Consider the following 23,350-nt stretch of genomic DNA (forward strand, 5'->3'; position numbering starts at 1 on the left):
CCTGCAAAGGGTTCGCTATTGTTTGCTAGATGACACTCGCATTATTTCCTCACATATCGCCGTTAATAAACCTTTGTTTGGGTAAGCTGGAGAGACGGCACAGTTCTCTAGAATTTTTGTGAGACGCCCCATGTTGTCAAATTGTGTTAAAACATAATCGCACACCGATGTCTCTACAATCTGGAGACTATACTATCGGTTTGTCCGTTAAATGTTGACGCCAACGCCCGTTCAGAAATTATCTGTATATGACATATGCGAATTACTTTCTGCTAAGGTTACGCTTTTGGCGATCTTTATCTCTCTCGTCGAGGTAATTTTCACAGCCTTTTTTTAGCTAAAGCTCTGCCCCTGCTAGATAAGCTCAAGGAAATCACTGGGTGTATGCTTTTAAAGACGATAGTCTTTCTGGGGGACCTTCGACGAAAAAATGTTAATGTGTCTCTCTGTCTGTACATTTGTCTGTTTGTCCGCCCATAAATATACCTCAAACAACACAAACGGCCGAGTCCATCCGCAGCGCCCACCAATATTGCTCAAGATTCAGCTTTCATATTGTTGCGATTGTCAATTAAAAAGCAATAATCACGCATATCTGAGGCGTGATAACAACACGTCGATGTTTTGAATTTGTGCCTTCATACTAGGAGCCCGTGTGCTCAGATTTTGGTGCACGTTAAAGAACCCCAGGTGATCGAAATTTCCGGAGCCCTCCACTACTGCGTCTCTCATAATCTAATGGTGGTTCGATTATTGATATGTGGTTAGACCCCACATATCAATAAATTCATACTAGAAGAGGCCCACACAAGTAACAATGAGGACAGTAGCGTTTATCGCGCTGCGCTGACAGTGCAATATGATGCTCAAAATGGTAAGTGTTTCCAACGATTTGCTAAGACGACCGGGTGGTGGCACCTGCCCGTCGCTTTGCGTTCTACACATTATCACCCCCGAGACAGGCGCGCATCTTTCTCCACGGGCGCGCACAGCTTCGTTTTCGAAGTTAAAAAGTAGCCCTATAGATTAGATAATCCTACAGATTAGCACCTCGAGGCCTTGCCTGCTAAGTTACCGCGGCTAGTGAATTCGTCGATACTGGAACTGTTTCCACGCGAAAGCATCATGTGCACCGTGAAGTAAAAAGTTCCGCAACCAGCACAGTCATACGGCGGTTACAACATTCTCATGTCCAAGCGATCTCGTCAACTGTATATCTCATTGAATACCGTACGGGCAGCCAACCAAAAAGTTGACTTTTCCCTATTTGAAAATACCGGACTAGTCTGCACCCCTAATGTTCCAAGATCACATGACATTAGGAAAATTATGTTGCACATTCTGACTAAGTGATGCGACAATATCACGTGACATGTTTATGTTCTCAAGACACCTGTAGACACCCACTGATCTCACATCCGTTGTTCGGGGGGTAGCTTTATAATGTATTTTTTTTTTTTGCGGTTTCCCCTATCGCCACAAGCGTGATAACAGTGTGCCACTTACGCCTTGCGGCTCCATTCAGACACCTTTGAGTGCCTCGCAATCAAAACACGCAATGTGCATCCCCAATAAACTATAGACGGATTATAGACACAAGTCTGCGATCTTATACGGTCTGCTTGAGGAAGTGTGGACGGCCTGACGCCTTATGAATCATTGCTTACTTTACCACACAAAACAAGTTTACCCACAATGTATGTGTATTTTATGTTGAGTCTTGCATAAGCAATCACTCTCTAGCTCTACATTAAATACAGTTTTTAAGAACAGGGATGGGTGTGCCTTTGTCTAGGTGTCATGATTTTTTGTACACCTGAGTCTTCCTCGCCTTTCTCTCCTGTTATATATTTCTCACACACACACACACACACACACACACACACACACACACACACACACACACACACACACACACACACACACACACACACACACACACACACACACACACATATATATATATATATATATATATATATATATATATATATATATATATATATGTGTGTGTGTGTGTGTGTGTGTGTGCAGGCACTGTAGGGCCGGTGGGAGATTTTTCCTGCGCGTTGTTGAAGAAAACTTCGCAGCGTGCGCGTTAAGTCGGGCTGTGGGTCTCTGCGTCCAAATCGAAGTCTTCTGTCTCTTATTTCCCATCAGCAGCAGCTGGCTCTTTCCAGCAGGAAGCACCTGTCCATCACTGCATGCCTTGCGCCTCCGCGGATTTTTCTCCTGCGGAACGCCACGATGTGCACCAGCGTCAACGCCACCACCAGTGTAGTGTTAGCACCCGGTGCTTCAATGATTCACACGGTTCCCTTTGCGAAAGGTGGTGTAATTTTTTATCCTTTACTTTCGGCATGGTCTTCGGAATAAAGCTTCAGTTTATAGTTGGCACCTGTTCAACCTTCCTTATTCATTCGAGTTTATTTCCGTTTACTGCGTAGTACACGATGAACCAGTACCAACGAGCCAACTCGGCACTCTTGCATGGGTATTCATCTTCCACTTTCGGGATGGCTAAACTATCTGAGATGCCAACATGCTTAGGAGATTTTAAAAAATAATTTTTATTGCGCAGTACCGTAAGTAATATATTTAAATGCAAGGTCAAAAGCAGTAGCAGCGTCGGTACAGAAGCAGCAAGAGCTGGCAAAGTATACGGGCGTCGTCGCAGCAGCAACCAGGCAGTCCTCGCTCGTGCCTCGTGCCCACGTGTCGATGTCGCTGCAGTAGTGGGCATTCCTCTTCACTACATATCGTCCCTTGTGGGAAAAAGAGCCATCCTGGTGACTCATGAAGAACAGAGTACGAGCGGATATTAATATGGTTTCAACCGCTGTACGCGACCGGTTTCACGACACCGAAAGTGCTGGTCCGTGGATGGCGTAACGGGTTCGAGGATGTATTTAACAGGTGAAGTCTGCGAGACAACGCGGTAGGGTCCTTGGTATTTTGAAACAAGTTTTGAAGAAAGGCCTGTAGGGACAGCTGGAACTCAAAGCCACACAAGGGTGTCCGGAACAAAGTCAGGATACGGGTGGTTATCGTCACGCCGAGATTTTTGTCTCCATTGGTCGATGGTTGTGAACGACTGGGCGAGCTTACGACATTCCTCGGCGCGGCAGGCAGCTTCAGAGATGGGCGCACACTCGTAGGCATCGGGGTGGTAGCGCTGAACGGTATCTAGCGTGGTGGAAGGGTCTCGGCCGTATAACAGGAAAAATGGCGAAAAGCCCGTAGTCCCCTGTGGAGCAGTGTTGTATGCGTATGTCACAAAAGGCAGAATGAGGTTTCAATCGGAGTGGTCTGAGGCAACATACTTAGATATCATGTCGCCAATGGTATGGTTCAGTCTTTGCGTCAAGCCATATTCGTTTGGGAATGGTAGCCGGTGGTAGTCCGGTGAATGATGCGCCATTCGGCAAGGAGTGCGTTGACGACTTCGGAGAGGAATACACGTGCTCTGTCACTGTGAAGTTCACGCGGTGCGGCGTGACGGAGAATGAAGTTCCGCAGGATAAAGACGATACGTCGCGTGCTGTGGCAGCAGGCAAAGCGGCTGTTTCTGCATATCGCGTCAAGTAGTCGACAGCGACAACGATCCAACGGTTTCCGGAAGCCGCAAATGGAAGAGGCCCTTATATATCGATTCCAATGCGCTCGAAAGGCTTCGCTGTGGAATGGATTGGCTGAACCAAACCAGAGGTGTAATGAGGCAGAGCTTTCTGTTGTCGGAACTGCGGGCAAGACTGAATGTACTTGCGCAAAAAGGTGTACATGCCTCGCATATGAAACCGGGAGGAAAGCCAAGCGTATGTTTTGAAGATGCCCGCATGTGCGCACTGAGGGTCAGCACGGAAAGCTGAACATATTGCAGCGCGAAAATGGCGAAGTATGACCAGTAACCACTTTCGGCCGTCAGACTTGTAATTTCTGCGATAAAGGAGGCCATCGCGGATCTCAAAGTGAACTGCTTGACGGACCAATGTTCGAGAAGATGCAGAAGTCGGCGAGTCTGAAATGAAGCGCAAAAGAGCGCTGATCCAGTCATCCTAACGTTGCTCAGACGCCATGTCGCAGTTTGCTGAAAACGCAACCGTTTCGTCCACCGCAGAAATACAGGCAGAGCTTTCCAAAAATACAGGTGAACGCGATAGGGCTTCGACATCAGTGTGACGTCGGCCAGACCTGTAGACAACACGCATGTCAAACTCTTGCAACCGCAAAGCCCAGCGAGCTAAACGGCTGGAGGGGTCCTTCAACGGGAATAACCAACAAAGTGCATGGTGATAGGTGACTATACGAAGAAAGGGTGACCATATAGGTACAGTCTAAATTTACCTAGAGCCCATATAGTTGCCAGACACTCCTTCTCTGTTACAAAATAATTCTTCTCCGTTTTGGTGAGGGTACGGCTTGCGTATGCGACTACGTACTCCGGGAATCTCGATTTGCGTTGCGCAAGCACGGCGCCGAGTCCAACCCCGCTGGCATCGGTTTGTACCTCAATCGGAGCAGTCGGGTCGAAGTTACGCAAGATTGGCGGTGAATTTAACAGGCGGTGCAACTTTTTGAAGGCGTTATCACAGGCGGGTGACCAAGCGTAGCTTTTCGAGTCACTCCATAGAAGTTCTGTTAAGGGGGCGGTGATCATCGCGAAATTCTGAATAAAGTGGCGGAAATTCGAGCAGAGGCCAAGAAAGCTGCACAGATATTTCAGAGATGCAGGTTTAGGGAACCCTACAACTGCCTGAAGCTTGTCGGTGTCAGCAAAAATATCCTCTTTAGAGATAGTATGACCGAGGATCGTGAGCTGGCTTGCGCCGAAGCGGAATTTTTTCAGGTTGAGCTGAAAACCGAAGTCACTTAGGCACTGTATGATTGATATGTGGGGTTTAACGTTCCAAAACCACCATATGATTATGAGAGACGCCGTAGTGGAGGGCTCCGGAAATTTCGACCACCTGGCGTTCTTTAACGTGCGCCCAAATCTGAGCACACGGGCCTACAACATTGGCACTGTAATACATCATTTAGCCTGTGCAGATGCGTGGAAAAATCTGGCTGAAATATAATGACGTCATCTAAGTAGCACAGGCATGTTTTCCACTTCATGCCACGCAAAAGATTGTCCATCATTCGCTCGAATGTTGCGGGTGCGTTGCAAAGACCGAAAGGCATGACGCGGAATTCGTAAAGGCCATCAGGTGTGACAAAGGCCGCTTTAGGCTGATCTTCAGGCGCCATAAGGACTTGCCAGTAGCCGCTCCGTAAGTCAATAGATGAGAACTCCGGACCTTGAAGGCAGTCAAGGGCATCGTTGATTCTTGGTAAGGGGTAAACGTCCTTTCGAGTTATTTTGTTAAGACGATGGTGGTCAACACAGAAGCGAATCAACCCCTCCTTCTTTTTAACGAGAATGACTGTAGATGCCCCGGGGCTATTCGAAGGCTGAATGACGCCACGCTTAAGCATGCCACCTACTTGGTCATCGATAACCTGGCGCTTTGTCGCGGACACGCGTTAGCGTCTTTGACGCAGTGGTGCATTGGTGCCCGTGTCGATGCGGTGACACATAAGGGGCAGGTTCGAAGCTCTGGTGGTAGACAAGCACGCGCTGATGCCAGTATTGCGCTATGTGGCCACGTAGGCCTCAGGCAAATCATATTGGCCGATTATCGAGAACACGCCATTGTCCACTACTCTGGACGGACCTTGTCTGAGTGAACTGAGGAGTGGGTCACAGTGGTACGGCTGATGGTAGTGACCTAAACGTCTGAAGAGGTGGTCGAGTGGCCGAGGGGACTATGCAGGCCGTCAAAGAGAAAACGTAACTTGTTCAGGAGTCGTACAAGCTGAGCATGTTGCGAAACTGTTAACGTGTCGGCGATCGAGCTGCAGTAGTGGGCATTCCTCTTCACTACAGTAAATATAATCCACACATATTTTTTTCAGTGAGATAAATGATGATTGAGTATTACCGCAGAGGCATCCACGGTAAAATTTTCCACCATCACCTTGACTCTCTTCCTAGGTTGTTTTCGCTTGGAAGACGCATGGAGTCGTTTTGCTTGCAGCGCATGTCATCGTCTGCAGCGGCCTAGTGAAAGCCTCTTCCCAAGATCATCCAAACGCGGGTTTGGCAGTGCCAGAATTGGCTATCATCGTTATTCAGATGCATTGATATCACATTACCCATAATAACTTGACTACGTAGTCCACCTCACGTGGTGCATTTGTTCGTGCCACGCTGTAATCACCCAGCACGTTGTCAGCTTGGGAAATCAATGAATGTGAAACCGATGAAACTGTACGTTCTCAATTGAGTGTACATATACATCAAGTACTAATAAAAACAACCATATTGATAATAAGTTTAAAGGGAATGATAGTATTATTGATATTGTTGTTAATAATATTTGCAACGATAACGATATAGTTTATATCTGGTTTTTTACGTGATCAAACACAATATGATTTCGTGAGACGCCTTAGTAGAGTAAGGTGCAAATATGCACGATCTGTCGCTTTTTATCGAGCACTGACATCGCACAATATACAGGGTGCACTATCACTTCGCCTGCATCGTTATGCGTCTGCCACGGTCGGGATCGAACACGTGACATATTTGCCAGCAGCCGAGAACCGTAAAAGCTGCACCAACGTGGCGGGCCCTTTACGTATACGCCAACAAGATTGTGTGGATTATCGCTGATCTCTTTGCTGACCCACGTTTGCGAGTCCCCGATAGGAAGACGAAAATAGCGATGAAGAAGAATGAAATGCATTCTTTTTTGGCACAGTTATGTCAAAAAGTTCCAAATTTTTTTAATATTATTCACCTGACTCTTCGCCGTGCTCCCTGAGTGGTAGCTAAGTTCCAAGTATCCCAGAATTATCATTATCTCCACCATGATGCTCTACGTGCACGCGCAGTGAAATCCTCGTGGCACGGACTTTCCTGTCGATCGCTGGGCCATCGCGTCTCGTCAGTGAATCCTTGTTTTTTCCGCTTGCCAAAGCGTCACGTCCTGTTTCAGGTTCTCTTAGACTGCCTGACCATTTTGACCACAGTTCTACGACGATGAAGAGCAGTACAAGGTTTCGAGTCTGCGTCCGTTTCTCTGGTAAGCTTAAACCTGTTTTCTTCTTCCGGACCTTGTATTTTAGGCGCAGGGGACGTAGTATGTTTTTTTAGTGGTTCCAGTGTATCACTCACATATTCAAGCTCACTTAAAATCGGCTTTAAAAGGGAAATGGCACAATAGCACAGTGGGTTTTGGTTACTATCGGGATCATTTAGTGTGTGCAGAAGTCCTCATTACGCAGTGCTCCGGACCCCTGTTTAGTACCCATTGTGTTTCACATTCACATATGTGGGAGACTCTTCCCTTTTTATGTGTTTTTTCCCGCAATATATATTAATGTACTCCCATCTGTCAAGCGAGAACGAAAGCTGCAGGTAGAGCCCCGTGCCCATAAAAAGAACCAGTGCAAACTCTTACATGTGCTTCAACTGGCATGGCACATTGTCGTCTGTTTTAATTCCCCCCCCCCCTTCAAATGCTGCACGTTTGAGCATCTTACATCTCTGCAAAGTAATCAGGTGTCACAGCACGGCTCGATATTGAAATAACAAATGACTAGATCAATTGTCGCATTCTGTTAACTTTATACGGCGTGATGCGTCCAAAACAAAGAGCGAAGAAATTCTGAGGTTGCATCACCGGCCGCTTTCTGTGTTAGTATTTGCCTCAGTATTAATTTTCCTGGCACCTCCTCTGGCCTCTAGGTCACAGGAAGACCGAGTTCTGGCAGTTTCAGAAGCCTAACCAGGAAACTAAGTGGACTGTAAGCTTCCAAATGAAAAACCATTTTCTTTCATGCATTAGCGCAACACTTAAAAAGGTACGGGCACAAAAACTTTGGCCTCGCGTTTATCTGCTGCGATGCGTGTTTTTAGGGCTATTAGTCATGACCATCGTTTGCTGCAGCACTCGACAGATAATGACAGGCCTCTCACTATCGATTAGTTTCATTTTCGGCTTGAGAGAGTTCCGAAAACTGTAAGGGCTGTTTTTTTTCTGTATGGCTGTTCAGATTTTTTTCGCAGCAAAGAAAACAAGAATACTCCAGCATTTTCAATCGATGTAAAAGATCTTTATTCCATCTTCCCTCAGGCCGAGTTAATATTGTGGGTATCGGAAGGTATCGACAGAGTAGGTGTGCTTCAATTTCAAAATACTGCCGGTGTGTCGAGTGAACAGTTTTTAGAGCTCCTTTACTTTTATCTTAACTCGACCTATGCGACGTGGAATGGGAACACTGTGAAACAAAAGAACGGGATATGTATAGGTTCCTGCATAGCCCCGTACTTGAGCAACCTGTTTTTGCAAAACGTATTAAAGTCCTTGACGAGCGTGTAAAGCACACCGTTGTGATTGCTGTTTTTAGATTTGTAGAAGACTATCTGGTCCATGCCAATAATAATCATAACTATTTTGACGCAGTTGTGACAGAAACTCTAACCATGTTCTTGACAGTGTTATCTTCCCTGGTGCTGACGCATGAAGTACCAAACGACAATTTCATAAGATTCCTTGACCTCGGGCTGTATTTTTCGCCAGGAGGAGTATGCTGGAGCTATGAACCGCGAGAAAATAAACTGGTTCTTCCGTTCACTTCTACTGACTCAAAATTGGTAAGGTGTGCGGTGATAAATTCCTGTTTTTCAAAATTCACTGGTGAAGTCGTTCCACCACAAGCTTGATAAAAGCTTGTGGGCTCAAGCTATACGTTTATTGGATTCTGGTTATCCCATGCGCCCCTTAACCGCCGTCACGAAAACTATAAGCAGGAGAGGAAGGGCAAACGTCGGAGACCAGGCAGCCGTCACTAAGGCAGCCAAGTTTGCGGTAGTGCCCTACATGCAAGCCATTTCGCGTAACTTGCGAAGGATAGCCAGAAAGGCTGGTGCGGATGTAGTTCTTTCTGCTCCCGAACGGTTGCAAGGATTGTGCAAAAAAGTTAACGCAGACTGCTGCGGGAAACGATAGTGTAAGATCAAGCACCAGAAAAAAATTCTGAATTGTAGTCGTGGTGTTGTCTATGGCACTGTGTTGACTTAATTGCGTGTACATTGGCCAATCTGAAACGTGCCTGAATGAAAGATTTAGAGAAGACATTTACAACGCAGAAAAGGCTATATCTGGAAATTGGGCCCTCGACTGTCCGAGCTGTGGTTGTGTCCCTGTGTTTCAAAACACCAGTATTCTCTTTAGGGCCCGTGACAGAACTACACGTGAAATCATTGAAGCCTTTGAACTTGACAAAATGAAAGATGAATGTGTGAGTGTGGCTTCGATAGCTTTGTCAACTAAAGAAATGAGGTATCTGGAATCTTCACTTTGAAGTTGGCGAGTTCAGATTGTCGCGATTGATGATGACGTGTGCATGAGGTGTGCTGTATCTTAAAAAGATATCTTCCAGGTTTTATCGGTCCACTGTTATTCTATAAATAGCATGCGTGATCGCAAATCAAACAATAGCTGCAAGTTGGCGCTCTCTGTGTGCGTCTCTCTTTTTGTGTCCTTGTCGTTGTGCGCTATACTCTTATAAATGATGAACCCCAACCAACTAGCCCGGCAACGTGTCTTACCAAAAACAGGGTGCAACTGTCGCCACCTAGAGTGTGCAACTCTAGACCACGTCAGCACACAGAACTGTGAGGCACTTCCGCATGGTCCGCATCAAGAATTACTTTTGAATAGGACACGAGACTGGAATGTCGCCAAACACAAGACTTTCTAAGTGTGCGCCACGGCCACGCACTCTCAACCAGCCACCGAGAAATATAGACTTCGGGAACTCACACGGCAAAAGAAAAATGGCGGCTATGACGTCATCATAACTTGTTTCGTTGACCGCATTGTGGTGACGTGAGGGAAGTAGGAGGTGCCCTCGGGGTCACCTTCGTTGGTGTCTGTAGCGCGTTGGAGTCGGTCGCTCACGGAAACTTCAAAATTAATTTAATTTAAAATACCTTTCAAGCTATATTCGCTCTTGATATCTTGCAGATGATATACTAATGTTCACGAGAACCAACCCCGCAGGCTATCTCGGCCCCAAAATGTTTTGTCAGTACCCCTTTAAAATGTGAAATCTGATTGGCTTCATTGTGATATTCTACAAACATCGTAGCGGCACAAAAACGTGCTTTATATTCCTTGTCTCGTCCTACTCAGTAGAGGTCATTTAGTAATTAATTTACATGTCACCAGTAGGTTGAGGCTCATCTTTTTTCTTCAACTTGTATAGTCTCGGTTAAACGTTGACCATTATTTGTACAATACGTGCAGGGGCCGAAGCCTGAACACTCCGGCAATGCTGGCATCGCCATGAGCTTGCTGTCCGTGCGGGGTCTGCTTAGTGCAGCTCAAGCACGCACGCAGTCTAGCTCGGTGCGCAAAAAGTGGTTCAAGTGATACTACTTGGACATCGGCACCAACTTCTTCACTTTGCCTTCATTGGGTTGGACAAAGGAAATTGCTCAGAGTGTCTGGAACACCAGTAAGCACCCTGGACATTCCACTATTTTACGCTGCAGAATGAAGGTTAGTTTCACCTGTGACTGCTACCGGTGGTAGGACCAATTAGGTCACAGTGCGGCTAGTCACAAATGGTTGCTTTGGTTGCGTAATTACTGATTCGGCTCACTCACTCGCTGCTTGACTTATTTCTCAGTCGCGGGACTGCAATCGAGAGCCTTTTAACCAATCACACGAGTAGGAACATGACGTAAGCATATACAAGGCGCCGTGTCAATGAAAATCATAAATTAGCAGGCGTGAGTTCTTTGTTGCTCGAAAAGTAACGATATCAATACTTTTAATTAAACGTTTTAAAACCACCATATACGATTATGAGAGACACCGTAGTGGAGGGCTCCATAAATGTTAACACGCTGAGGCTCTGTAACGTGCACCTGAATAGAAGCACCCAGGCCAAATTCATATCCGCCTCCATCGCAAATACTCCCCCAAAGCCTTGATTCGATCCCGCGACCTGCGCGTGATCAGCAGAGTGCATTAGCCTCAAGGCCACCATGGCGGGTTGTGGCTCGCACAGGAGAGCAAACAAATGTCGGCTGGAATAGCTTTTTGGTCATCTGTCGCAGGTGTGAGTCGTCATTGAGGTGTACCAATGGCACCGGCGCGTCAGGGGTTTTCTTTATTCAGAGTGGAGAACTTTAACAGATCAGGTGGTTGTATACGGTCATCGCCGTTTGACGCTACGCTGCAAAACCAGCTTTATCACACTGAGCGCGTGCTCGTGCCAAGAAAGTATTCTTCTTTTTCATCATAGAGTGCCTTAGTTATGAAATAAACTGTGGACATTGCTACTATACCTACAAGAGGACGAGAACACAAAAAAACGTATGAAAATTCAAAGGAAGAAACGGAGATATATATAGTGAATACAGAAAAGGGTGTAATATGAAGAACAGGAGAAATTATTGTAAATGAAATAAAAACACACAAAAAAACTTGTAAAAAAGCGAGACAAAGCGTGGAAGAATCTTAGAGAAAAATGAAGACAAACCCAAAAGGCTACCGAGCTCTGCACATATTTTAAGCTTGGCACTGTTCCGGCAAAGCTGCCTTTATTTTTTTTTCACTTATCTCAAGACACAATGAGTGGCTGATCAGGTGAAAACAGCACGCGTTGCACAACGCGTTGACGATGTTTTGCGAAGCAGCAGTCACCCAGCACTTCTCTGTTCCCTAGAATGATTGTATATATCGCAGATAGCGGGGTGTCTTTTTTTTTTTAGCCAAATATCTAATGTTTTTAACTGCTACTCGAAACAAGGAGCTCTGCAATATAAAAAAAAATGATGATGATGATGTCTGGTGTCTAATGTTCCAAACTACGGTATCCTATGAGGATCACCATACTTCAGTGTACGGAAGTTTTGAACATTCGGTTGCCTTTAACACTCACTGACATCGTGCCGTAGACGGGCTTCCACCCTTTCACTTCCTTCGAAATGCATCCGCCGCGTTTGACAGAGAAACCGCCACCTTCGGATCGGCAGCTGAGCACCGTAAGCGCTACACACGCAAGCCGTACAAATGTTGTCACTGTGTATAACTGGTCGATTTGTGTGCTTCAAGCGACTGTTTCAATACAGCTATAGCGGACAGTGAAGGACCCTACATTTTATCAAAATAAATTTCGCATTTCACATGTGCTTTGTGTTTCGAAACAATGAGAGAATGGTACCAAAACATTTGCGGACATGCAAACAGACGCGGTTTTGCCAAACCAACCAAACATCAAAATTTTGTTTGCTCATCGCGATCATCTAGTTGAGAACACGGTAAACTAACCTAACAGTTTCCTCGCACACCATGTCAATGGTTGCATAACAGATTCCTGAATGAGGCAGCCACATTTCAATGATTCCAAGAGCACACAGGGTGCATAAGAAGGAACCCATGGTTTTGACACTCGAACTCTCCCTCCAAGGCGACCTTGACAACAGTGCTTTCGGAGCTAACACGATTGAGTTCAACAAAGCGTTTACCGTATCAGCACTCGAAGCGCCCAGCATCCAATCATATAGGTCATATATATTGCGAATGTGAACTGACTTTTTCCATGTGCCTCAACAGTGGTCGAGTGAATGGAACCAGGAAAAGCCGAAAGTGCAAGAAAGGAGTCGCCACATGTGTTCATACTATCGTGTATAGGATACCGCTATTCCTTGGCGCAACGTGCGCGCTCTCAGTGCACGTCGCTCATTACGTCAAGGTAAACTAATGCGTGTTTTTCACACTGCAGCTCTTTATGAATTGCTCGACGTCTTGTCTCCCGTAGTATAACCTAAGGCATTTTCAAGTGGGCAGCTGACTTTCGCCTCCTGCAGCCGACTTTTTTTCCATTTCAGTTTACAACACTACCCGACTCCCCATGATTAGGTAGCAAAATATTCGCGATTAGTAGCGAAACTGAAAGTGTTCTCCTTATACAGCGTGTATACTAAGGGGTCCAATGGTCCTTTGAGGTAGTTTATAAGGTGCTCACTATGGGAAAGGGCCCCTTCACTTTGAAGGCACACTGTAGAGATGAAGAGGTAAACAGTTTGGACTGATTGACTGTATTTCAGAAGCGATAATGTCCTTCATTTAAACATCATAGGTTTGATATTAAAAATGTAGGTAAAACAATCGTGTTTTCAAATTTATGCCATAATGTTCGTGCGTGATGTCAACTGTTTAAGCGGTACTTGTATTTGGGTGTCATTCCTTTTAAACAGTTTGCTAAAACTTGGTATGAAATGGCTCAGGCCCCCGAAAAGGACACTTCACCTTTGATTGATTTGCAACTACATAAATCCTCGTTGGGATCATGATGATACTTGTAGTTAGGGCAAATGATGGGGGAACTTCAAGGTGGCCGCATCATTTATGCTTCATTTCGGCGTGTTTTCTCTCTTGCTAAGCGTCTTCAATACATAAGCGCAGTGTTTTTGGTATGATAAAAAAACGCCATGCCTGCGCGGAAGGTGCTGCACAGTCATATTGAGAGCTAGACTAGCGCCTTTTCGGAGCTTTTTCTAAACACTCATTCGGAAACTGCTGCAAGCACACTTATTGGGTATCCACTACCGCATTAATAATATTAATTTCTTGGTAGTAGGACGGCAATCGCTATGCTATCCTTCGTCATTGGTCTTAAAAGTGTGGCGTCCACTAAACACTTGCAGGGCAGTTTGTGCCAATTGTTCATGCAGTGGCTGATGACGCTGAGGAATTGTTCCTGAAGTGGGTATGCACCACAGGTAATAGAGAAACAAGAACAAGCTTCTTTAATGGTTTGGAGCATTGGACGACCCACTCGTTATGCTATTAGGATTGTGTGACACCTGGTTGTTCTTTTACAGTTCTATAATGTTTTGTTACTTATGTTAACACGATTCCTTTCCCCACATTAGTCTTGCCTAGGGCAAGTTTGCGAATTAGTCTCAGGCACCGGCGGGGCTGAGGGGTACAATACTGCGCTCACACGCAGCGGACCCGGGTTGGATGCCAAGTGTGTTGTTACTACTAGGTGTTTTTTTTTCTGATTTGATTCGAAGTGGTTACGAAAACTGGCTGTGTATGGCGGCGGACAAAAACGGCGCTGCGCGCGCGTGACCCAAGATGTGATCTTTTAACAGATTTCGCTGTAATGTTAGTCTATTATTACTTGAGAAACTATTTCGCTCTTTAGTGAACCTTCAACCACGGCGCCTTATAGTCGTTGACGAACAGATATAATTGTTCTTCGTTCCAACCATACATATATGGTGACGCAGCATTCCCTCAAGCGTAGTTAGTCAGCCCGCCGTACTTCGGCGCAAGTTGTAGAAGGCTCGATCAGCCGGCACACGTGTTTTCATGATGGCCGTTGCCAAGTCATTTACGCGCAGTTAAAGTAATGAGCAACTTGGCTCCACTCAGTTTGAACTTGAAACGAAGCAGAAATGAAGAGAAGGTAATTAAGCTTATTTCCGCAGCTATCTTCTGGAAATTCTCCTGGACCTTAGACTTCAGCCAACACGAGCACGTGGATCAGTGCTTCAACTCCTGCCGGTGCGTGTGTGGCAGCTGGGTCCAACATCGCATCGACAGTGTGCTCGACGGGCTACTAGACACCTTTCAGTGACTCTTGGCCAGCATGAAGCAAGAACCCGCCCAGACCCAGCATCCTAGCCAGCGCGCCGCCACGGCCAACACCAGCTGCATCATCTTCATGGACAGGAACGAGAAAGAGGTATCTTTCCAATACCCAATCAATGAGCATATGACGGCATTTTGCGAGCGTGAATTTACTTATTTCATGTGTTTGAACTGCGGCCAAGTGTATAGAACTGCTGAAATTTTGAAAGCAAGTGGTAAAGTTAGAGGAGAGATTAGTTAGATGTAAAAAACAAAACATGTGGATACTACGATTGCCAGCATAAAGTGCGTATTTTAAATACGATTTCTTGAGTACGTCAACGTATATCAGTGCCGTTTTTCTTACATACACTTGGTACGTCTTTCAATATGTGTTGTTTCCTATAGCACAATTTTATTCATTAATAATTTTGCCGCAGGCTTGCGCCTATCTAGTGCAACATTCTCTTTTTATTTTTGCAGCTGTACAGCACTAGAACCCTTATCTTCAGACACCAAAATATTCGTGACAGACAGTGATTCCTTAGAGTTCATCTCATATAGGTTATTTACTGGGGTGCCATAGTCCTCCGAGGTAGTTTCCAAAGACGCTCACTATAGTGAGCAGCCTCTTTGACGCAACACTAATAATAAAAAATGGAACAGTTTAGATTTCTAGACTGTACTTTGAGAGCTCTAACTTCGTCCAGTTCATTATCACATCTTTGTTAGAGAAAAAGAAAATGGCCAAAATCTCGTTTTTAAATTATCACACAAAATTTGCGCGGGGGACGTCACATGTTCGAAAGTGTATTCGTCGTATTTTGGCGTCATTTGCTCAAAACAATTTCCTCATACTTGGCATGTTATGGCTAAGGCTTCCTTAGAAAGACACTTCCTCTTTAATTTATTCGTAACTACGTATAGGCCATCATAATATATTAAGTTAGAGTGAACGGTGGGGAAACTTCAAGGTGACTTCATCACCTACGTTTTGTTTTGGCTCGTTTACTCTCTTACTAATCCTTCTCGCGTGGTGTTTTATGGTATCATGAAAGAGTAGTTTATTAATTCAGGAGAAACTGCTTTGCTCTTCAGTTTGCCTTTAACCACCACGCCCTGTCATGGTGGACCAACAGAAATAAATGTGCTAGGCTCGCACCATAAATATTCGGCAATGTTGAATTTTTTTAATCATCGCCAACGTGCCTACGTTACTTCGGTGCAAGGTGTATATGGTTCGGCCGGCGCGAGTGTTTGCATCATAGCCATAGCCACGCCATTTGGGCACAGTTAGGGTACGATTACTATCAGTTAACTCAGTTTCAACTTAAAACAACGCAGTTTTGGAGGGACGTTAATCAAACCTATTTCCGCTACACTCTACCGCAAACATGTCATTGTCTTGGACTTCAGCCACCAAGAGCACACGGACCCATGCTTCAACTCTTACCGCTCTGTGTGAGGCAACTGGGCCCCACGGCGCTTCGAAGGTGTGCTCGAAGTGCTACTGGAGACTTTCCAGCGTGTCGCGACCGGCATTGCAATGCACACGCAAGCACCCGCCAACACCCAGCATCCGAGGCAACGTGCCGCCAGGTCGAACACCAGCTGCATCTCTGCCTTGGACAGCAAAGAAAAGAGGTATTTTTCTAATGCTTTTTGCACATATGACTACTCCCTAATAGACTTTTGGAAAGGGGCTTGCCATTAATCTAGTTATAGTCCTTGTAGAAGGTTTGCAGAAATGACGAAGCATGATATTGATGGAGGCGGTGGTTAATCTTTATCAGTAAATGAAGATAAATATGGGATATCACACTTACGAGGAAATGAGCTGTTGGTTAGGCTAGATGGAGTTGATTGTCACAAACGTAAAGCCGGGGACATGGACTGCAAATAATTAAGAGACAAATACTGTAAGCACCGTGTTTTCTGGGCTCACCTCGTGAGCGCAAATTTCACGTTTGGACTGTTTGTGGCAGGTCACCTATTGACGTCCGAAGTGGGTCTAATTCAGATGTGAGACCACGTATAAGTGGACGTACGTGCTCCACATGTGTTCTTCGCTTAAGTAATGGACTGTTTCGCAGTGCCACAGAAAATTTAGCATGACATATTCGGTTGATATTCTGGCTCAGAGTCACTAGATGCCAAGGCAGCTCCGAATTAGGCTGCGAGAGGTAGCGTACCAACCGAATACGTCAGTTTCCTCAGAGCACTCAGAGCAGTGCGCCTATAGCACCACCGGGCAGCCAGTGCGGGAAGCTTCTAATAAACATTCCTGCGCCTCGTCAACAAATGGCGACTATTAGTTCAGTGGACATCTCTGACTAGCCTGGGTGTAGCGAAAGCCTTCTAAACTCGGCAAGCTAACCTGGCTATTGTCCTCGTCCTAGCTCCTGTCTTCAAGACGACCCATGACGCTGTCAGTGAGCTCCTATTTTGACAGCACTGACGCTCTCACCGCCTTGCTCACCGCCTCCTTATTGACTTGTAGAATGAATTGCTTCATAGATGTAAACTCACCACACGCATTCCAAAAAAAAAAACGCCACTAACAACGTAGGCGCACGAAGTATTACGCGCCCGGCGATGCCCCCTTCCAAATTGTGCGCTTGTGCACCTCATCTGGTTCACCTGCCTGCAGCCACGCGATTGGCCGGCTTGTTTCACGTGATCTGTTATCCCAGTCAGATCGCGCCACGCTCATACTTCGTAGGCACTCCGCTGTGTCACCTCATAGCCGGCAGAAAGTAGGTACCTTCGTCCTTTTTCAAGAACCACCACCACCACCACCACTTCGAAATGAGAGTGGGCGGGAGCACTCCGAGTCCAAGGCTCCGAAACAGCCAACCGAGGTAGTCCGAGTGCTTGCATTCTGCAAACCGAATGCGCAGCCACTTCTCATAGCGCTCTACCGAATATGTCAGTAAAAATACGTTGTTATTCTGGTCAACCCTGGTAATGCCAGCATTCCACGTACCTTTTGTTGTTTTGCTTTTGTTTGTGGAAACGTGTTCTGTTTCGTGGTCAACCTTGGAGAAAGGCATAACCAGATTTTGTGAAATACCAAAAAGCAAAATAGTTTACAAACGACAATTTATATAAAGAAATGCATCACTGACAATTTAGTCTTTTTTTACAAGGCAACTGGTGTACAGAAAAAAAAAGTCCTGGTGCAGTGGGCACATTGAATAAGCTGCTCGGGGAAAATCAGCAAAATTAAGACAGGTATTGTACTATAACACTGACACTACAATCTAGTGATGTTCTGTGGATGATTACATGTAAGAGACAAGCTCTGAGAGCGCTGTGAAGTCTGATAAACTCTAGTGAGCAGTCATTATGTCTTTTTGGAGATCACACACTATACCCAATCTGCACGGTGTAGGGCATACAAATACATTTCCTCTCCATAGATAGATAGATAGATAGATAGATGGATAGATGAATGGATAGATGGATGGATAGATGGATGGATAGATGGATGGATAGATGGATAGATAGATGGATAGATAGATGAGTAGATGAATGGATAGATAGATGGATAGATAGATGGATAGATAGATGGATAGATAGATAGATAGATAACTAGATAGACAGATAGATAGGTAGATAGATAGATAGATAGATAGATAGATAGATAGATTACAACACGAGCGCTGTATCAATGGTTACTTGTTTCGTGCGCATGGAGAAGGACAACTGAACTGCATTGTGCGAGGCCGTCGCAATTCACAAACACACTGGGACGTTGAAGAGCACGTTTCGGTGAAATTCATTTTTCCTACGGCAGCCGCATAAAAACGGGATCACCTCGTACGAGAACTTAGTGAAGAAAGACACATATATAAAAAAATGAAGGCTGGTGCTTTGTACGCAAATTTTTTGTCATACATACTGCGTATGTTTATTATCCAAATTAGGTTTTCTTTTGTGTGTTAAGGTCTTTTTTGACCATGTACCAGCTCAATCACTACTTAGTCTTGTAAATAACAGACATGCAAAAGTCGCGGATATGTAGACGTCTTCATTGCCTTCTTACAGCGCACCTTTTCACAGAAATGTCGGTGGGTGAGGTCTTGATTTGGAACCACTTGCTGTCGGCGTCATTCACTTGCTAGGTGCTTCTGGCCACTCAATATAGCACGTTGAAACGCAAAGCTGTACACGTCATAGCAAATATGAAGTGCTAGCGAAACCATTACGCCACGCCGCCCAAGATCCGGTTGTGTTCGCGAATGACGCGTCATTATATGGCCTTCAAGTGACACATCGAGAAAAGTGAGATAGCGAACTCTAACAATACTGACAGTGCCGAGAACATGCAGAAAAGAGTTGCGGGAAGCATTCTTTAGAGACTGAATGTAACAAGTCAGAGGAATGCAGACACCGGTTTTCTTCTACCCAAATGGAAGTGCAACTTCTGCCAATGCAGTATGTTGAAAGAGAAGAGGTAACGAAATGCAATTTGCTCTCGTGTTGTGTACTCGACGATGTTGGGTCACTTCGGTTATGACACAAGCCTACGCTTGCAGGAGCTGAGGAGGAGAACAAGGAGAACGTAGACTCCAGACCTCTTGTCAGCAGCCGTGGGTGCTACTGAAAGGACCAGGAGGACGTGTTGCGCCCAACAACCAGGCACGAGATCCCGTTGTTGGGCGGCCACGCGTTAAAATTCCTCCACACCTGATGAACTACTTGCCGCCACACATGATGCAAGAGACGCGGTGGCAAGGGGCTTGGAAGATAGCCTCGAAATATGCCGCTTATCGCCAGTGAACTTACGCGTGATTCCTAAGCGATCCTTTCACACAATGGACGTGAGGGAGCCGAACACGCGCTCAACACGCATTCATTACGTCATTTCGAAGGTTTTTTTGTGGGTATTTTAATGATAATAATAATTAACATCGCAAGCCATCCCTTAATATTTTTTTACCTTTCGTATATACAATTTTTAAATCAATAATTTTCTCTCGCGTCTCAAACACCAATCCCGCAGGCAGAAATTTGTCCGCATATGCGTCACAAGAGGGCCACGCCTTCATAAGGAAGGAAATGCTTGGTAGTTTGCTAGATTTCACTCGCAATATTCACTCACTTTGGGGTAATGAAGATGTATCAGGCAAGGTGCTGAGAGGACAGGGGTTTCGAGCATTTTTTTAAGGCACCCGATGTGGTCACTATGTGTTAAAACTTAATAGCAGATCAAACTATCTGTATCACGAACGGCGTGCAGATTTGCGTCAATCTGGGTACTAGTTTCGGTATGTCTGTGAAGTGCTTACACCAACTACCCTTCAGAAATAATCTTTACCTGATGTATGGAAAAGATTTTTTGTGAGATCGCATTTTGAGTGACATTTTGTTTGACAGTCTCTTCTTACCTTTTCAACCTTCTTCACTCTTCTGGCCCTTGCAGGACCAAATTTCTTGAAAGTGGTCCACTGGTCGAGGTGACTTTGACACCCCTGTTTTAAAGCTATAAGTCCGCTCTTCCGGGTACAAGCTTAAGGAAATGACTTTGTGCATGTTTTTGATGTTGGAGGACAGGCCACATTCTCCTTTTCCTGCTCTTTTGAGAGGTATGCACATTAGGTCACCTTAGCTAAATAATCTGAATAGGCTACAAGACTACTTTCGCTTGAGAATCATGCAAATCAAGATGAAACCTTTGAAATAAAAATTAAACAAGATAATTAACGTAGTTGAGCTTTGCGTTTAATAATGGTCATCGTGCGAATGCACGTGTCCCTAGTCAGGCCAGGGCCAGCCGAATACCGACCAGCTTTGCTCTGCCTCCGCCTTGCATGATTCCGTAAGGTGCGCAATATTATATTTTTTTTCAGTAGGTTCTATTATGCAGCACTTTACTGCAGAACTCGGACGTTTATGAAGATATACATTTAACAGACCGTCAAAAATGTGCCGTAAGCAATGTTTTAATATTAGAAAAAGAAGAGGCAATGTGCGAGAAAGTGAAACCATCAACGTCTAAATTTATTTGAATTGTAAAGCAATTTTGTCTTTAAAATAAGGTACCACCCATTTCGTGGCCGATCTCTCTTGGTAGGGTCTGACAGGTTACTAATAAACAACCAACCAAGCTATATTGTAAAAAAAAAAGCGCGACTCTTTCTCTTTCAGCAGGGTTATAGCACGTAAAGTGTTCACCTTGTGGACATTCGAAGTTGTTAATTCCCCTGCATGACAATTTGTTGTTATAGTTGCTTACTAAAATAATCTTTTATGTGTTGTGGCCTAATGATATGCAGTTTTAATAATTTATTTTTAAAATATCATTGATGCTGCACGGAAGTAGCAGTCGGGAGCCGATCACGCGCCCTCGTGTTTAGCAGCGCGAGACCTTGCCTGCTAAGGTGCAGCGCTGGTGGAGCCTGGGATGAAAGAACTGCTTCGACGCCATAGCATCATGCGCACCGCGAAGTGAGAAGTCCCGTGACCATCGCTAACATCCGACGGTAACAAAAGTCACACGACCAAGAGATCGTGTCACGTTTCAATATCAATAAAAACCAACCTGGCCCTCAAACAAGAAAGTCGACTTTCCAAATTCGTAAATACCAGACTAGTCATTCGCTTGATGCAAAATCACATGACTTTAAGAACGTTAAGTTGCAGAGAGTGACTAAGTGATGACTTACTCTGACAATGTCACGTGAAATTTGTATCCATATAGTAGCGATGCAGAACTATATGTATATATCAGTAAAGAGCCTAGATATAGTACTGATAGTGTAAAGAAACTGTTCATAGTACTAATTAAAAAATTGATAGTTTAATCGACAATGCAAACAATAGGTGAATAATTGCTGGCGATAGTAAAATCACTAGTACGGTGAAATATTAGGCTTTTGTTGGGTGGCAATACTGCCAAATCTTATCCGATAATATCAGCAGTACTGAGTTCGCCTAGTTTAAGAGCGATCGTTGACAAGAGAAATAAATTGTCGAAGACGCGAGCCGACGCAGACCATCGGCAGACAAGTCACCCACCGATGAAGTCACCAGACCCAATGGTCATACTAGGTCGACGATGACGACGACGACGCCTCGAAAGGGAGCATGTCGTCCGTAGACACCAGTAGACCGAAAACACCCGCAAAGCGCATCGAAACACCTGTAGTCGGCGTGACGTCGGGAGATCTGTAGCTCATGTCCTTGCTGATGTCCTTGCTTCAAACCAGTGTGCTCATGTCCTTGCTTCAAACGACCACCAAAGCGAAATCTTGGGGGAGATGGCAATGCCCCCTTCGAAGCTTCAACGGCGTTTGAATAAGCATCCTGAGCACCCCATGGAAGTCCTTTCTTCACTTCCCTTTTATGTACCCCAACCTCTCCCTCGACGCCGTGAATTATGGCGGGGCTGCGCTGTGTAGCCGGAGAGGGACAAGGGCAAAGTAGCGAGCATGACTGAAAGTGAGGGGCAGGTGTGCAAGTTTAGTCGGTGCCGCTGCGTTTGCCTCCAGTGTCACTACAGAATTGGCCAACAAAAGGATGTCAGCACAAAAAAGCATTCAGAGAGTTCCAGAGACCATCGACAGACTGTTAGTGTCATTTTAGTGTAAATACGACGACGGCAAGACAAAAGACATTCCCAAAGACAGCCAGCAAACCGAAATCACTGTCTTTTCTCTCTAGTGTAATCGCTTTTTGAGGGAAGACGGCCACTCCAGGTAAATGTCTGTTTTTTTTTTTCGTGTTGAGCGCGCAGCTCGTAGAAGCTACCGCCTGCTACGGGGGCTCAAGACGCGCGCTCATCGTGCACGGCCGCTCCAGGTATACTTTTGGCTCAGTTTTTTTTCTGTTGAGAGCGCAGCTCATAGAAGCTGCTGCCTGCTATGGGGGCACAAGGCGCGCGCTCGTCGTTGTTGCAATAGCACGGCAACCATAAGCGTCCCCACCCCTTGTTCGCTCTCGGGATAAATAAGCGCAGACAACCCTGGTCGGAAAGGTAATGTTCGCTCCCCAGAAAGAGGACGCTAGCGCATCCTTTCCTTCCCCCCCCCCCATGTATATATATATATATATATATATATATATATATATATATATATATATATATATATATATATATATATATATATATATATATATATATATATATATATATATATATATATATATATATATATATATATATATAGTCAAGTAGACCCTCCGCGAGTGGTCACAACGTGGTTTATTTCGACGTTTCGGCCTAGAGTTTGGCGTTCATCAGGATTGAGGGTACGGTTTGTTGGTGCTCAGCTTTATACAATCTTGAATCATCGGGTGAGAGAGAGAAAGAGAAAAAAACAAAAAAAAAACAAGAAAAAAAAAGGAGAATATAACTCCCTTGGGCGCCCCCTTTCACTCTTCCTTCCCCTTCCCACTCCATCTCTTTCCCCTTTCGCCTTTTCACCTTTAGGATGTTTGCGGTCTGTCTATCCTTCTTTTTACTAACGCATTGTTCCCGACCAGACGGCACCTCCTGGCTCTGGCGGTTCGATGTGGGGGAAAAGGAGCTTTTTTAAGAAGTTTGAGCTTTTAAGTACTCAGCGCCCCGTCGACATCTCGTTGTAGAAATAGGGGCGCCGCGTATTGCCGCAGAGGCTGGCAAGTGGGTGCAATGG

The 23,350-nt window shown here is 45.2% G+C and overlaps 2 protein-coding genes across 2 annotated transcripts in view; both read left to right on the top strand.

Annotated features, from left to right (window-relative positions):
• The window catches only part of LOC119186753 (activating signal cointegrator 1 complex subunit 2-like), a 132,925-nt gene extending 118,784 nt beyond the window's left edge, over positions 1–14,141 (top strand). Inside the window, exons 9-10 of the mRNA XM_075879357.1 lie at positions 7,044–7,130; positions 10,362–14,141. The gene's annotated coding sequence lies outside the window, so the exon portion shown is untranslated. The remainder of the gene's footprint in view (positions 1–7,043; positions 7,131–10,361) is intronic.
• Positions 14,142–14,158: 17 nt separating this feature from the next.
• LOC142776166 (uncharacterized) lies at positions 14,159–20,417 on the top strand. Its single transcript, XM_075879359.1, has 3 exons — positions 14,159–14,823; positions 16,125–16,352; positions 19,250–20,417. The coding sequence occupies exons 1-3, from the start codon at positions 14,728–14,730 to the stop codon at positions 19,277–19,279; spliced, it is 354 nt and encodes a 117-aa protein (XP_075735474.1). The 5' UTR covers positions 14,159–14,727; the 3' UTR covers positions 19,280–20,417.
• The last annotated feature ends 2,933 nt before the right edge of the window (positions 20,418–23,350 follow it).

The sequence above is a fragment of the Rhipicephalus microplus genome, chromosome X, assembly GCF_043290135.1.
Source record: "Rhipicephalus microplus isolate Deutch F79 chromosome X, USDA_Rmic, whole genome shotgun sequence".
NCBI lineage: Eukaryota > Metazoa > Arthropoda > Arachnida > Ixodida > Ixodidae > Rhipicephalus > Rhipicephalus microplus.